Source organism: Panthera uncia, chromosome A2 (genome assembly GCF_023721935.1).
Source record: "Panthera uncia isolate 11264 chromosome A2, Puncia_PCG_1.0, whole genome shotgun sequence".
NCBI lineage: Eukaryota > Metazoa > Chordata > Mammalia > Carnivora > Felidae > Panthera > Panthera uncia.
The window spans coordinates 77,597,917-77,614,547 of record NC_064816.1 but is presented as its reverse complement, the minus strand read 5'-3'; the positions used below and the strand labels follow the sequence as shown (position 1 = coordinate 77,614,547).

The window sequence follows — 16,631 nt, the reverse complement described above, 5'->3', positions numbered from 1 at the left end:
TCTCTCTCTGCCCCTCATGAGATTCTCTCTCTCTGCCTCTTGCTCAGTTGCACCCTCTAAATAAATAAATAAATAAATAAATAAATAAATACCAGAATAGTTTTATGAAATGAAAAGAAAACAAGACATTAAAAATGAGCCTAGCACGGAGAGATCTTTTTTTCTATGTCATCAGGATCACTGCTCTACTACTATTGAGAAGAAACAGTGACAAGCAAGACCTGAGACACTCTCTAAAACATGAAATGTCATCACAAATGCAACTAACATGTAGCAAAACAAGACACTTGTCTTTGGATATTAAAATAAATGACTAGGAAATACTGGCTTTCTACCCAAAGGAGAAACAAGGAAACAAAGAAACAAATAATCTCTTTAAAAAAAAAGAATTATTACAGGATGCTATTTATTAAAACATACTTGCTGCTTAAATGGAAGAAGATTTAGTTCCAGTGTAGATCAGGAATTTTGAGAGAAACAAAAGGGTGAAACCATTTTCACTGTTTCTATACCATTTGAGAATCTGTAAGAGCTTCACATTCTACTTTTTTTGAAAAGACCCAAATCCACGCTACATTTCTGCTGGATTCGTATTTAGCATTAGTGATAAATGTACCTGCAGTTTTATCCTCCATAAACATGTCAAAAGCAATTCTCCCGACAGGGCCGGCGTCTGCGGGGGAGCGCTCGTGCTGGGGCACAGGGGCACTGCTGAAGGTATCCAGCATGACCGTCCTCTGGTCCGCAGAGCCTGAGATGAGGACATTGTCGATGGCCCAGTCATTCTGATCCAGGCCGTCATGTCTTGGCTGCCACCAGCGGAAGCGAGTGGCAATCTCTTTAGCATCAGGAGGGAGAAGGATATTCACGAATCTGTACGAAAATGATGGCAGTGGGGGGTAACAAACTTGTCAAATGTCTCATGCGAGTAAAAGATTCACAACAAGAGGTAAGATATTACACGTCACGTGGTGGTGAGGGAAGGACAGGAGATAAAATTTAAAAACTTAATTTAAATAGTTGATCTAAATGTTTATTTTAATTTTTTTAATGTTTACTTATTTTTGAGAGAGAATAAGAGACAGAGAGAGAGAGAGAGTGTGCAGGGGAGGGCCAGAGAGAGGAGACACAGAATCCAAAGTAGGCGCCAGGCTCTGAGCTGTCAGCCCAGAGCCCAACGCGGGGCTCCAACCTATGAGTGGTGAAATCACAACCTGAGCTGAAGTCGGGCGCTTAACCAACTGAGGCACCCAGGTGCCCAAAATTTAATTTTTTTTTAAATTTTTTTTTAACGTTTATTTATTTTTGAGACAGAGAGAGACAGAGCATGAACAGGGGAGGGGCAGAGAGAGAGGGAGACACAGAATCAGAAGCAGGCTCCAGGCTCTGAGCCATCAGCCCAGAGCCCGATGCGGGGCTCGAACTCACGGACCGTGAGATCGTGACCTGAGCTGAAGTCGGACGCTTAACCGACTGAGCCACCCAGGTGCCCCTATTTTAATTTTTAAAAATCATTTTTAAAATGTAATTTTTATAAACCATGATAAACTGGTTTGAGCTTATGAAGGTTCAGGAGTCCCTAAATGGGGGAAACAGAATGTGAACAAATTCAAGGATTCTGGAACTATCTACTTATTCTAATTGTCCCTGGGCAGGCCTTAAAGGGACTTTACAGTTTTCTGCTTGCCTAGGGGCCTCTCTGGATCTATAAGCCTAGAGATATGCACTTTGGTAGACATAAGCCAATACTAACTTTTGTTTTCTGTCTCCTAGAGGTTGGTTTCATCAGTTTCCTTCCCCTGGTGCCTTGATTTCATTCTACTCCTGTGAGTATCAGCAATTTGCTTAGAATTCGGACACTGAATTCAGACACATGTGGCAGGACATTTGGGTTCTCAGCTTGAGGGTACCAGGTTGTATGTAATTACTTTATGTGGTTTAATACTGACTTTGTCTTTATGTTTTATTGAAGACATTATACTAAGAAATGCTGAGTAAGAACCATTGGGTAACAAGCCCAGCATGCTGTCCCCAACACAGTCACCAAGAACAGATATGGACAAATATGACTACATGCTTCAATATGAACCATAACCAGCTAGACATGATCACAATTACGCATTTAAAGCCCAAGAATATATCAAACACTTTTGAGCTTATACTCACAACCATAAAGTCTGTTGGGGAAAATAATTTCCTGAGGTTTACTTTCCTCTGCATAAATTCCCATCTTTCTATCCATACTAATCTACCTCCCTTTATATTTAAGGGCTGCCTCTTAGTGTTAGTGTTCCAAGATTGGCCAATAAGCCCAAATCCATCCTGTGAAGAACGCTTAAGTTGAGGACTTTCATGGTGGCCCCTTTAGTTTTCGTCTTTCACACTGAAGAGGGTTCACCGTTTTGTTTGTATTTATACACTATTTCCTTGTTGATTTTATTTTCCTTCCTCTTTTCTCTTTTATGTCTTTGTTGAGAGATTAGGACCAGAATAGTAGGCAGTATTCCAGATGAGGACGCATTAAGATCCATTCAATGCTGCGGTCCTTTTGGTTGGATTTTCAGTACTTGAATTTTAAATACTTTTTTGACTATGTCCGTCATTTTGTGTACCCTTTGGGCCAAGACAGCTTAGTGGATCTTGGTCTTAGGGAAGGAAATTGTAGACCGTGAATCCTAGATCCTTGCTTGTATAGTTACTGGCAATTTGGAGACCATCCGTGCTTAGGCAATCTTTTCCAAAGTTTATTTCCTCATGCATCTCACTTTCAAAGCTCATCTGTCCTCTCCTTGCCCTCTTTTTGTATCCTCACCTTGTATGATCTTCCTATAGCTTATCTGCTTTGATTTGGCATGTTTAACATTTTAAAGTGTATTAAATAATATCAGAAATGTGTCTGTTCCTAGAGAGACATACAATCATACTTATTTACCCAGAGCAACGATCTTTACCTTTTTTTTCCTTTCCAATTTTTTTTTTTACTGTTTATTCATTTTTGAAAGACAGAGCAAGACAGAGCACAAGCAGGGGTGGGGCAGAGAGAGAGGGGGACACAGAATCTGAAGCAGGCTCCAGGCTCTGAGCTGTCAGCACAGAGCCCTATGTGGGGCTTGAACTCATGGACCACGAGATCATGAGCCAAAGTCCAGCGCTCAACCGTCTTAGCCACCCAGGCACCCCTTTTCTTTCCTATTTCTAATGTAGTTTCCTTTCTCTCATAAATCCTTGACCACGTTTTAAAAACCCTTGGAGTACAAATTTATCTAAGGCTGTTGAAAGTTTAAATAAATTATGACCACTGTTACTACTTCAGTCAATTTGTTTCTCCTTCAGAGAACTAAAGTAGATCAGACAGTTATGCTTTTATCTTAACTTCATTCTCCCTGCATATTATGCTAAATGTTCAGGAACTCATACCTGAGAGTCTTTATACCTTTCTCCAAAAAGACTAAGGAAATAGTTTACTTGGCTTATCTGTTATCTTCTAACTAACAGATGAGCACGTTTTTGTGTGCTATTACACTGTGTTCCTCTTAGCTTCTATTTGAATTCCTTTACTACTGTCCAACTTTAAGGTAAGTGCAGGATTTAAAACTTTTGCTTGTGGCTGACATTTCCTCAATTGCCATTTTCCCCTTCTTCCTTCATAATAGGAGCCCATCTTTATAGTGAGGTGAATAGTTGTCCAGAATAAAGACAGTATGTCCAGACTCCCTTGCATCTGGGTGTGTTTCTGTGACTAAGTTCTGGCTACTGGAATGTGAATGGAAGTATGGGCACCTGTTAGGAAGTGTCCTCGAAGAGAGACAGCACACCCTTCTTGCCCATCCTCCCTCCTGCTGGTGGGAAGGTGGAGGAGCTGGGGTTGCCATTTTGGACTAGATGGAGGTCATGTGTTGAGTGTGGCAAAAACATAAGGTAGAAAGAACCACTGTAGCCGCCCTTGGCTATTTTCTTCCAGATCTAATTTATATGAGAGAAAGAAAAAAAAACCTTATAAGTTACTTGGGGTTTTCTGTCATTCACAGCTGAACCTATTGTTAATGGACACACTGAATTTAAATGGTCATTTATAAGATTCTTTAATTGTTTTTATTTTACCTAATTTTTAGCCTATACCTGGTTTGCCATACACTGAGGGATTATCTATGTTTTGTCTTCCTTTTTTGGTGCTTTTAATTCTTCTACGTTTCTGGGTTTAATTATTCTATATTTCTCCTTTCCCCTTTCCTCCCCTAACCTCTACTCTGCTCTCTCCTCTCCTCCAACCTTCTTTCTCTCTCTCTTCTCTTCCTTCCACCTTATTAGATATGCTCTTTTACTTTTAAAAACTCTTTTGACTTTTCTCATTGGTCACACCAATTGCTTTTTGCCTTTCCAGAATATATATCTTTTAAATGATTCCTACATTGCATTTATTAAGCCCATTGTGAGGGTTTTATTTTATTTTTTATTTTTTTAATATGAAATCAAATTGGTTTCCATACAACACCCAGTGCTCACCCCAACAGGTGCCCTCCTCAATGCCCATCACTGACTTTCCCCTCCCTCCCAGCCCCCATCAACCCTTAGTTTATTCTCAGTTTTTAAGAGTCTCTTATGGTTTGGCCCCCTCCCTCTCTTTTTTTTCCCTTCCCCTCCCCCATGGTCTTCTGTTATTTTATTTCTTTATGATTATTTTTTTTAATGTTTATATTTTTGAGAGAGAGAGAGAGAGAGAAAGAAAGAGTAAGAGAGACAGAGCGTGAGTAGGGGAGGGCCAGAGAGAGAGGGAGACACAGAATCTGAGGCAGGCTCCAGGCTCTGATCTGTTAGCACAGAGCCCCACGTGGGGCTTGAACTCACGAGCTGTGAGATCATGACCTGAGCCAAAGTCAGACACTTAACTAACTGAGCCACCCAGGTGCCCCTAAAACTAGTCATTCTTAAAATAAAAACCCAAACCAGCTATTTATCAGCTCAGAAATCTTATCTTCATGTCAGTTTCAAAGCATCATTTTTTTTTATTTTAGTTTTTTTAAGTTTATTATTTATTTTGAGAGAGAGAGAGAGTATGTGAGCAGGGAAGATGCAGAGACAGAGGGTGAGAGAGAGAATCCCAGGCAGGCGCCACGTTGTCAGCACAGAGCCTGATGTTGGGCTCCAACTCATGAACCGTGAGATCATGACCTGAGCTGACACCAAGAGTCAGGCACTTAACCGAATAAGCCACCAGGTGCCTCACAGAAGCATCTTCTACCAGTGAGTATTGTCCAGGTCCCCTGAAGCCCCTGCTGACTGACTGCTGGCAGGCCTTAACAAGCATTATTGCTCGATATACTAGTTATTAAAGATAAAATAGAATACAAACCCAGGTTTACTGTATTGGTCATAGAAAATCTCCATTAGCAGGTTCCAGGTAATGCCTCCATTGACAGAATATTCCAGGAGAACACCTTGGTTACGGTTATTTGGTGTAATCAGGCATCCGTACATGAAGTAAAACTGGATAAACTCGGCATTAGTGAGGTTTAGATCCACGGTGACTAACAGTCGACTACAACCCTAAGGGTGAAAAGCAGAATCCAACAATGATAAAGAATTGTAACTGCAGCTTAAGGTTTTCTCTGGCTTCCATCAGTTTTATATTTCTTTTGTAATACAAGTTGCATGGCATAGTAATACTAATTTTTGTGTCATTTCTCCTGTTACCCTAGCTCCCAGCATGGCATCTGGCACACAGTAGGTACTCAGCAAATACTTGCTAAACTTTGAAATTTCAGGATCAGAACTTACTTACAAAGGATATTTTCTCATAAGCAATATGAGAGTTGAAATTTAACTATTCTGTCTTTATTAAACTATTTCCAGGTATTCATAGGCATTTTTAGGTTTTTCAAAAGGTAGCAGCTATTAATAAATTAGCACTTAAAAATGTTTATTTATTTATTTTGAGAGAGAGAGAGAGAACATGAGCAGGGGAGGGGCAGAGACAGAGAGAGAGAGAGAGAGAGAGCACAAGCAGGCTCTGCACTCAGTACAGAACTGGACATGGGCTGGATCCCATGAACTGTGAGATCATGACCTGAGCCGAAATCAAGAGTTGGACACTTAACCAACTGAACCACCCAGGCCCCCCAATAAAATAACATTGTTCAGATGATTACTTTAATATGAAATTTAACAATAACTACATTGAAGAATTTCATATAATTTAATTATAATTAGAGATAATAGTTGTAATGATTTTTATTTAAACTTTCCTGGCTGATTTCAGTGTCATCTACATTAATTTATTCATGTAGATAGGTAGATGTCTTTTAGTTGAACATATGAGGAAAACTAGGCCTCTTGGAGTTGTATTTAAGCCAAGAAGAGTATTATCAACACTGCATTCTTAGTCAGTGTTGAGGATCACAGAGATCCTATATTGTTGCTCTTGGCTAAAACACTGATTATAGGGGTTCAGTCGGTTAAGCACCTGACGTTGGCTCAGGTCATGATCTCATCGTTCATGGATTCAAGCTCCACGTTGGGCTCTGTGCTGACACCTCAGGGCCTGGAGCCTGTTTCGGATTCTGTGTCTCCCTTTCTCTCTGCCCCTCCTCTGCTAGTGCACACTCTTGCTCTCAAAAATAAACGTTAAAAAAACACACTGAATATAAATGATATACTTCACTGGCACAAATGCAAATTCTAAGGTAGGAAATTGTAGGGAAATAAAGACCTGACAGTGAATTTGTAATTTTTAAAAATTAAATTGCTTGGGAATGCAAGCTGGTGCAGCCACTCTGGAAAATAGTATGGAGGTTCCTCAAAAAACTAAAAATAGAACTACCCTACAACCCAGCAATTGCACTACCAGGTATTTATCCAAGGGATACAGGTGTGCTGTTTCGAAGGGACACATGCACCCCCATGTTTATAGCAGCACTATCAACAAGAGCCAAAGTATGGAAAGAGCCCAAATGTCCCTCGATGGATGAATGGATAAAGAAGATGTGGTATATATATATACAATGAAGTATTACTCGGCAATCAAAAAGAATGAAATCTTACCATTTGCAACTACATGGATGGAACTGGAGGGTATTATGCTAAGTGAAATTAGTCAGCCAGAGAAAGACAAAAATCATGACTTCGCTCATATGAGGACTTTAAGAGACAAAACAAATGAACATAAGGGAAGGGAAACAAAAATAATATAAAAACAGTGAGGGGGACAAAACAGAAGAGACTCATAAACATGGAGAACAAACAGAGGGTTACTGGAGGGGTTGTGGGAGGGGGGATGAGCTAAATGGGTAATGGGCACTAAGGAATCTACTCCTGAAATCATTGTTGCACTATATGCTAATTTGGTGTAAATTTAAAAAAATAAAAAATTAAATAAAAAAATTAAATTGCTTATGAAACGTTTTTTAATCATCGTATTAAGGAAATTCTATTTTTATACAAGTTATCTCTGGCAGTAAGGTAGAATGACTATAAAATTTCTCAAAGAGATTTTCTAACATTGCTGTTGTCATTCACAAAATAATCTGCTATAAACAAAAATGTCTAATCATTACTGACAATTATTTTTCCTTGGCTAATTTATATAAAGAATTAATTTTTGCTAATAAATTCAGGAAATGCTGAGGTTCATCTTCCTGAGTTTTGGCTCCTTAAATCCCAAATCTGTTGCAAGCTGAGGAGTTTTCAATTAGAGCATCACCCAGATGGAAGACCCTCAAATTTTGAACAAGTATTCTCTCCCAGGATGAAAATTCATTGATTTTTTTTTCCCTTTTAACTTTTAATTTTTATTTATTTTTTAATTTAATTTTTAATTTTTTAAAATTTACATTCAAATTAGGTAGCATATAGTGCAACAATGATTTCAGGAGTAGATTCCTTAATGCCCCCTACCCATTTAGCCCATCCCCCCCCAACAACTCCTCCAGTAACCCTCAGTTTGTTCTCCATATTTATGAGTCTCTTTTGTTTTGTCCCTCTCCCTGTTTTTATATTATTTTTGTTTCCCTTCCCTTATGTTCATCGGTTTTGTCTCTTAAAGTCCTCATATGAGTGAAGTCATATGATTTTTGTCTTTCTCTGACTGACTAATTTCACTTAGCATAATACCCTCCAGTTCCATCCACATAGTTGCAAATGGCAAGATTTCATTCTTTTTGACTGCTGAGTAATACTCCATTGTATGTATGTATGTGTGTGTGTATATATATGTCTTCTTTATCCATTCATCCATTGAGGGACTTTCCATACTTTGGCTATTGTTGATAGTGCTGCTATAAACATGGGGTGCATGTGTCCCTTCAAAACAGCACACCTGTATTCCGTGGATAACTGCCTAGTAGTGCAATTGCTGGGTCGTAGGGTAGTTCTATGTTTAGTTTTCTGAGGAACCTCCATACTGTTTTCCAGAGTGGCTGTACCAGCTTGCATTCCCACATTGAAGTCTTTTTCTAATGTGTACTTAAATATGCCTTGTGCTGATACTACCTGCATAATTAAATGGCCTCTGTTGATTTGTGATAGGAAAATGTTGGAAATAGTATTTTCTGATTTGTGCAAAGTTGCAAGTTCACATCAGGGTTGTTGTGCATTGAGAGGGTCTAATGCTGGATCTTGATTTGCCAATCAAACTTTAGAAAGACACTCAGTTCTTTTGGGGAAAACTCAGAGGATGCAGAAATGAATAACCGGTTGCCAAATGCTCACCCCGCTGAAATGGAGGGCCATTCCCGAAGCCACGGCACCACACACGGTACTTAGTTTCCCTCCATTCACAGTCAACCAGTTCTGGGTGGAAGGAGCTCGATTGAAGTTGTCTTTGAGCTGGGTTGGAAGGGAGGTCTCGGGCTCATCACAGTACAGGCCACCCCATTGCTCGTCACAGCTGGGTGTGGAGAAAGACAAAGGAAAAGTCAACATGAAGCAAAACCACCACAGTTGTGTTCTCAAATTAGTGAGGCCAACTGCTATTCCTAGTCCAGGACGATGAAAGCTTACTTATCTTCACAGAACTGCCCAGAATTTACCCGCTCTCCTGAACAGTGCATCAGGTTAGAAATAATCTGTGAATAATTGCATTCAGGCATACCTAAAGTAATGACTTGGGTTTACAGGGAAAGAAGCAACTTCAAGGAATTTACTAAAGTCCTGTCTCTACATGACTCAGCTCTAAAAAAGCTGATAAATAATTGTGGCTGCCAACCTCAACTGGTAGGTCCTAATAACTTACGAAATTGGTCTTTGTAAAGAGGCTTTGGGCCAATTAGGAATCCAAGATGCCATGTTCCAAACAGCAGAGGGTACTTTGGGTAGCATCTGTCATCTCTGCCCAAAGGACTGACCTCCCTGTTCAATGGGGAAGGAATATGAATATAGGGCTGGAGGCTCTGGGGAATCATTAATTGATGGAAAGACCTCCCAGGCATGCGGGTTAATGGAGAAGGGGGTATAAATTCTCTCCTCACATCTTCATGTCTACTACCCCATCAAATAGCAAAATCTTTGAAAACCAAACATATGGTACATAAGACACACACACACACACACACACACACACACACACACACACTTTCTCTCTCTATCTCACACACACACATACACACACACACTCTCTCTCTCACACATACACACACACACACTCTCTCACACATACACACACTCTCTCTCTCTCTCACACACACATACACACACACACACACTCTCTCTCTCTCTCACACATACACATACACACACACTTTATTTAGATCCTTCCAAGGATGCTAAGTCTCTCTAAGTAAAATACTAGGCCTCTCCATCAAACAGGCATTTAAAAACCTTCTTATGTGCTCGCTTCGGCAGCACATATATTAAAAACCTTCGTATGCAAACAATGTGAGAATATGATCCAACCACAAGTCATGCACATCATTACATATGCTTAGACCTAAGTGAGAAAAATACTTATGGCGTATTATTTTCAGTCAGAATACACTGAGTTCCTGAACCTCTCCTGTCCTTTTCAGGTCTCAGGTGTGTCACAGGAACACAGAAGGAAATAAAACACAGTCAATTATAATTCATGTTTCTCTGGACAAGATAGCTGTTGTTCAGTTCCTAATCTCTAAGCAAGGATATAGATACAATGTCCACAGACTCCATAGTTAGCTCAGTATCAGATTTCAAGAAAAATGTGTAAACCAAGGCAGCTTCGGAGTGATTAAAAATCCAGTTTTGGCAAAATCTCCTGGCTGGAATGTGAATCAGGAACTTCCTATGCAAGGAAGGAAAAACAAAGCCTACTTACACACAGTTTCCTTGGATGCACCTTCCATGGCCACTGCACATATCTACGCAGCCGTCCCCAATATAGACATTATCTATCGCCCATGTCTGCTGCTTGTCAAAAGGAGCTGGTTGATGCCAACGGAAACGAGTGGCTTGAGACCTTTGAAGAAAAAGAGAATTATAATGAAGGCTGTGGTGGAAAAGAAAATGTGTCCTGGTGTATTTGAGCAAGTGCATGGAAGGGTGTAACAAAAATACAGGTACACCCCTAACTTGTATTCTCAGAAAAAGTGTTCATTATTGCAACAGTCTCTGCAAAACTCTGATTAACAACACCAGACCGCAATGAACTGTGATAGCTTGAGAGTATATTTTGGGCTGAGGATCTTTCTGCGTCTTGTAAAAACAGACTAAAACAGAAACTAAAACGAATCCTAACCAGTAGCCTCAGGGGGGACAGCAAGCCCTGAATTTTGTATGGAAACCATTGTGGAGTGATACCAGGGCTGTTGCTAAGTTATATTTGCTCCCTACCCCTCAATATTTGACTTGGAAAGCAGCATATGGGCTCGACCTCAACTCCTATGTGTGCCCTACAATCAGACACTTTTGTGCAGTGGGCCTACTGGTCTACTTCATACCGCATTTGTGAGGAATTCTCAACAACAAAAGTCTTTTTTTTTAAAAAAAATTTTTTTTTTCAACGTTTTTTATTTTTTATTTTTGGGACAGAGAGAGACAGAGCATGAACGGGGGAGGGGCAGAGAGAGAGGGAGACACAGAATCGGAAACAGGCTGCAGGCTCCGAGCCATCAGCCCAGAGCCTGACGCGGGGCTCGAACTCACGGACCGCGAGATCGTGACCTGGCTGAAGTCGGACGCTTAACCGACTGCGCCACCCAGGCGCCCCAACAACAAAAGTCTTAAGAAGACAGAGTGTAAATCAGGGAGAGCAATGAAACCCTAGATAACTGGATAGAGAAAAGAGAGGGTAGTGAGACCAGACTTATTTTATATTCATTCAAATGCAGCATAAATAAAATCAAAACAGAGATGCTCCTGATCCAGAAGCAGAAATACATTTGCTCATTTGCACAGTTTTGGGGAGTGTCTTGTTCCGAAGCACAAATAAACATATGTTTTCAGAGACACTAGATGGCGGTAAATCCAAACAGTGCCCTAGGCTCAAGAGACTGAACATTCAGAGACCGGGAGATGAAACACTTTGCCAAAGCAAGTTTTGTTTTATGTATTCATACACTTTTGCCATTAAGAGACTGTTACTCACATGACTGAGAGCTATTTGTTTTGAGCAGGACAAAAGACCAAACACCAGCAAGGACTGTGTATTTTCTAATTGAAAACACATACATTAAGTTGAGAAAACAGAGAAGACACGAACCAGCACTAAAATCACCATTCTGAAAATGCATAGGGTTTGATATTTGATATTTGCTTACTGAGCATCTACACACTGATTTTTCCATTACATCTCTTGCTCCTCAGCTCCCAGTAGACTACCTAACATCCTCCTATCGCTTCCTATGACATTTAACTTTCCACCGCAAACTCCGTCTTGGTCCATGAGGTGCTGTCTGAGGCGGGGGGGGGGGGGGGGGGTCCCCCCCCGGGCCCCCGCTGCCCCCCCTGGCGGTGGTGTCCTTCTCTCAGTTCCCAGGGCTCATGACACTTTGTCCCACCTTCTGCCTGCACGTTCTTCCTCTCTCTGCCTGGTTCCCCTTTATGTGTCCTTTAGGCCTTGGATGCTGCGTCAGGTCCTCACAGAGAAATTTTCTTTTGGATCCCTTTAAAAATCATGTTTATTCCAAGAACAGCAAGCTGTTCTTTTACTTTTATAGCATTTATTATCACAATTGTAGTCGTATATTTATTTGCATATGTATTTCTTGAATGTCTGTCTCCTCCTCAAAAGTGTAAGTTACCAGGGAGCAGCATTATTACCTTTTTTCAACATTATCCCCTCAGTGCCCAGTGCCTAGCACTTAGTAGGTGCAGAGAGTTGGTATCCAGGGGCTACCGTTTTGACAGGAAGCAGTGGGAAGATGCCCCCCCGGGGTTGTGCAAGTCAGTGGCTGTGCCATTTAGTTTAGTTAATGTTTAATGATGAAAATTACTAACAGATCACATGTGGCAGCATCTTACAAATAGTACAGTGGAATATCATATTTCCATAGCACAACATTACTTGGATTCTTTAAAAATATTTTTTTAAGTTTATTTAGTTTTGAGAAGGGCAGAGAGAGAGAGAGCACAAGCAGGGGAGGGGCAGAGAGAGAGGGAGAGAGAGAATCCCAAGCAGGCTCTGCACCACCAGCACAGAGCCTGACATCAGGCTCAAACTCACAAACCGTGAGATTATGACCTGAGCTGAAATCAAGAGTCAGATGCTCAATCGACTGAGCCACCCAGGCACCCCATCCTTACTTGGATTCTAATAATGAGTCAACACTTACATTCTTCTCCTTTCTTTCAGACTATAAACTTCTGAAGGGCAGGAAATAATCTCTATATTGTTTCGTATCTCTAGTGCTCATAGAGGGTAGGCAAGTAATGTTTGTTCTGCTAATGTTTTATAACGCTCCATCAAAGCCTTTATCACTTTTTATTAAGGGTGTTTATTTATGGGGGGCGCCTGGGTGGCTCAGTCAGTTAAGTGTTTGACTTCAGCTCAGGTCATGATGAGTTAAACTCCCACATCGGGCTCTGTGCTGACATCTCGGAGCCTGAAGCCTGCTTTGGATTCTGTGTCTCCCTCTCTCTCTGTCTCTCCCCTACCAGCCCTCTGTATCTCTCTCTCTCTCTCTCTCTCTTGAAAATAAACATTAAAATTTTTTTTAAAAAGAGGGCTTATTTATGTATAGTTTCCTCTGTTGGCTTGTTCTCCTTATTTATCTTTTTATGGTTGGTGACGCCTATAGATGGTGGGCTTCATAAATGTTTACTGAAAGAATAGTAAGTTGATAGCAATTGATATGGCCAGGAAGAATCAAATAAGAGACATCTTGTAGGGTGGGTAGGTAGGGACTGGGGATCAGCTGTGGAAGGGGCAGTGATCTGATGGCTGTCAAATGGGGAGAGGAACTCTGGGCAGCTGAGAGGTGGCATGAGCTGCCTAGCAGGTTTTGGCTGTCTGAACGTTGGTTGTGTTTAATCACAGTCTGGGCAGCCACTTAATGGAGAGACTGTACAGAAGATTTAGGAGGCAAAGGCATTGTTGGGGTTGATAGCTTTTATGGGGACTTCCAACCATGACATGTTTAGTTTGTACAACTCTATGGCATTCCACAGAAAAGGAAGCAGTGGGAGCCCATGTGTAGAATGTACTAAAACTGAAGTTGGCCACCACGAGTAAAGATATTGAACGGCACTAATCTTTTCTCTGGTACTAGTAAATCCTATGTCCATGGTGAATAATTTAACATAAATAATGAGGGGGTTAACTTGGAGGACTTAGTCTAAGGCCCTGTCTCCAGTGTGATGATTTTATATTCTTGGGAATAACTACACTAAGTAATTATATATCCATAAAGCTAGTGTCAATACATTATCCAATATTATTTTACAGGAAAAGGAAACACTTTCACTAAGGGGATGAATTGGAATAGAAGTTAAAAATGAAGGTCTGGAAGTTGAATTTCCAGGACTTCTTATTCCCAGCCCTGTCACAACTTCACTACGTAAAGGGGCCAAATCATTTATGTTTATGTGCTGACACTTCCCCATCTGTAAAACTAGGAAAATGCTACTTCCCACCTCACAAGGGTGTTGTGAAAATTAATTAGCTCGTGTTTACCAAGACCTGTGAGTGTCTTGGTGAAATCCCTCGGCAGGTGTCATCATTTTCCTGAAGCTTCCTTATAATGACGGCCACTACCAGCTGCTGCTTCTTGGAGTTGGAGGGAAAATGGCCCCAGAGCATATTTCTCCTTTTCCATATCCTTGAAATGTCTCCCCTTGCTTCTTTTCTGAATTTATAACATTTTCTCTCCATCTACAGCACATAGTAAGTGCTCCATAAGTGTTGTTTAATAATTGAACATCCACTGCTATGAAGTTAAAAAATGTTACTGTATGGTTTCCATCATTTCTCTCCCCAGGAACCTTTCCCCACATTGTCTCCACACCTTTTAATAGTTTTCTATACACATTTAAGAGTCTTCGTATCTGCTCTTTTCCTTAAGATTACTCTACCGGTGACATTCTCATTGTCATCATCATCATCATCAGGAGAAAAAGCCCTTTGATATGAACTATACAGAATTTTTAAAAAAACCTTTTCACTCCTGGTTGATGTTTCCTTTACTCTCAGAGATACATAAAATATTTAGGACAAGTAAATATAGCCAACCGTCTTATCCTACCAATTGGGAAGTCAAAGCCCAGTTGCACTAGGTCACATTGATGCACTCACAAAACCGAGAGAGGGCAAGAATCTTTTGGTTCACTATTACAATGTATTCTCAGTGAGGAAACCTTTCAAAACCATCTCAACCTATACAAGATAATCCTATCCCTACCATTACCCCTAAATATGAACAGCCGTTTCAAGCTATGGAAGGCTGTGTGTACTGTTGCTGTATGTACACACAAGTCTATTTATCTTAACTTCTGCAAGTTAATGACATAGCTGAAGCCCCTGGCCTTCTGTGTTTAGCTAGAAGTTTTGCAATGCCCATTTCAAAATGTGTCCTATATTTCCCTTGGTAGCCAAGGCCCTGTCTTTATGGTGGAAAAAAATTCCTCTATTATCCTATTTTTCTGTGTTAGATAAAAGTAGAGAATATTCCAGGGGAGATATATGAATGGCTGATAAGTGTATGAAAAGATGTTCAACATCACTAGTCACTAGAGAAGTGAAAATCAAAACCAAAATGAAATACAACTTCATACCCCCGAGGACAGCTATGATAAAAAAAATAGACAGCAATAACAAGTATTGGCAGGGATGTGGAGAAATCTGAACCTTCATACACTGTTGGTGGGAATGTAAAATGATGTAGATGCTGTGGAAAACATGTCCATTTCTCAAAATGTTGAACATGGAGTCAGCATATGACCTAGCAATTCCACTTGTAGGTATATACCTGGGAGGAAGCATAGATCACCTCAACTGAACAGAGAGCACCCATGGGTCACAGCCCATGACCTACAGATAAGAGTTAGAGAAAAAGCAGGCTCTAGAAAGGAGGTCTGAACTTTGGTACCAGGAATGTGAATGAGTTATGTATGGTGAGGGGCTCTCAAGGGGTGGGCCATCTCCCAGGGGACATGAAGACCCTGCTCTGGGGGAGATCCTCATGAAGAAGACACTGAACTATGACTGAAAGAAGGAAGTTGAATTTTGGGGGTGGAAATGAGAGGCTGACTCTTAGAAACTGTTTTGTACAACTGACTCATTTCATAGGTGTAAGGGCTGCATTTAGAACTGGATCTAGAACCATCATCTCCTGCTGGAGCTGAGATGTTACTGAGAACCCTGGTTGTCTTGAATGGAGGCAAAGGTCAGAAGACCACTGATTTGGCAGCTAGCTGAGGGCACTTAATTTAGGCATCCCAGATCTTTTAGTAGAAAATCCCCTTGGTGATAATAATTAACACTAGGAAATTGTAGGATGCTAAATGACTATAACATTTTGGGATTTTTGGGTAACATTAATCTGTCCATGAAGAATGTATACTGTCATTCAATGTTCTTTTCTTCTAATTTTCTTATAATACACTGGGGTCTGAATGAGAGGATAAGGTGTTTAGACCACAGGTTCTGACCCCAAACAAACGTGATAAAGGTAAGGTATCCTTATAAGGTGACCTAGATCCTTCATGATACTGCTCTGGAACTAGGGTGGAAAGCACATTACAGAGTTAGTAATAGAAGAATTTCAACAAGCCACCCCACATGGCCTTTATTTCTTCCTTGACAGAGAACAAATGGAAAACTTTGGTACAATCCTGGTTCAGCCACAGTGTGTCTGTGGGGAAAATCATGTAACTTTTCTGTGTCTTAGTCCTCATCTTAAAAGGTAAACGGGGAGACCTCAAGGTTAAAGAATACTTAGAGAGGTGCCAGCCAATTATATTGATTTGTATCCTAATTTGAAAAAAAAAATGATAATATGTTTCATGAGACAAACAGGAACATTTGAATACTGAGTACTAAGTAAATATTGAATAAGAAGCTGTCATTAATTTTTAGGTGTGATAATGATATCATAGTTACATTTTTTAAAGTTCTCTTTTAGAGATACATACTAAAATATTTACAGTTGAAATGATATGTCTGGGCATTCCTTCAAAATTGGGGGGAGCAGGAGTGAGTGGTGCTATTGAAAAATAAGGTTGCTCATAAGTCA

General features: G+C 40.4%; 1 protein-coding gene across 2 annotated transcripts in view; it reads right to left on the bottom strand.

Moving 5' to 3' along the window:
• Positions 1-16,631, bottom strand: part of RELN (reelin) — a 524,894-nt gene that overhangs the window by 36,578 nt on the left and 471,685 nt on the right. For both annotated transcript variants that reach the window (XM_049641337.1, XM_049641338.1), the window contains exons 47-50: positions 10,280-10,420; positions 8,704-8,881; positions 5,351-5,544; positions 617-873 (exon numbers count right to left, since the gene is read on the bottom strand). In XM_049641337.1, the coding sequence (XP_049497294.1) occupies positions 617-873; positions 5,351-5,544; positions 8,704-8,881; positions 10,280-10,420 (770 nt within the window). The remainder of the gene's footprint in view (positions 1-616; positions 874-5,350; positions 5,545-8,703; positions 8,882-10,279; positions 10,421-16,631) is intronic.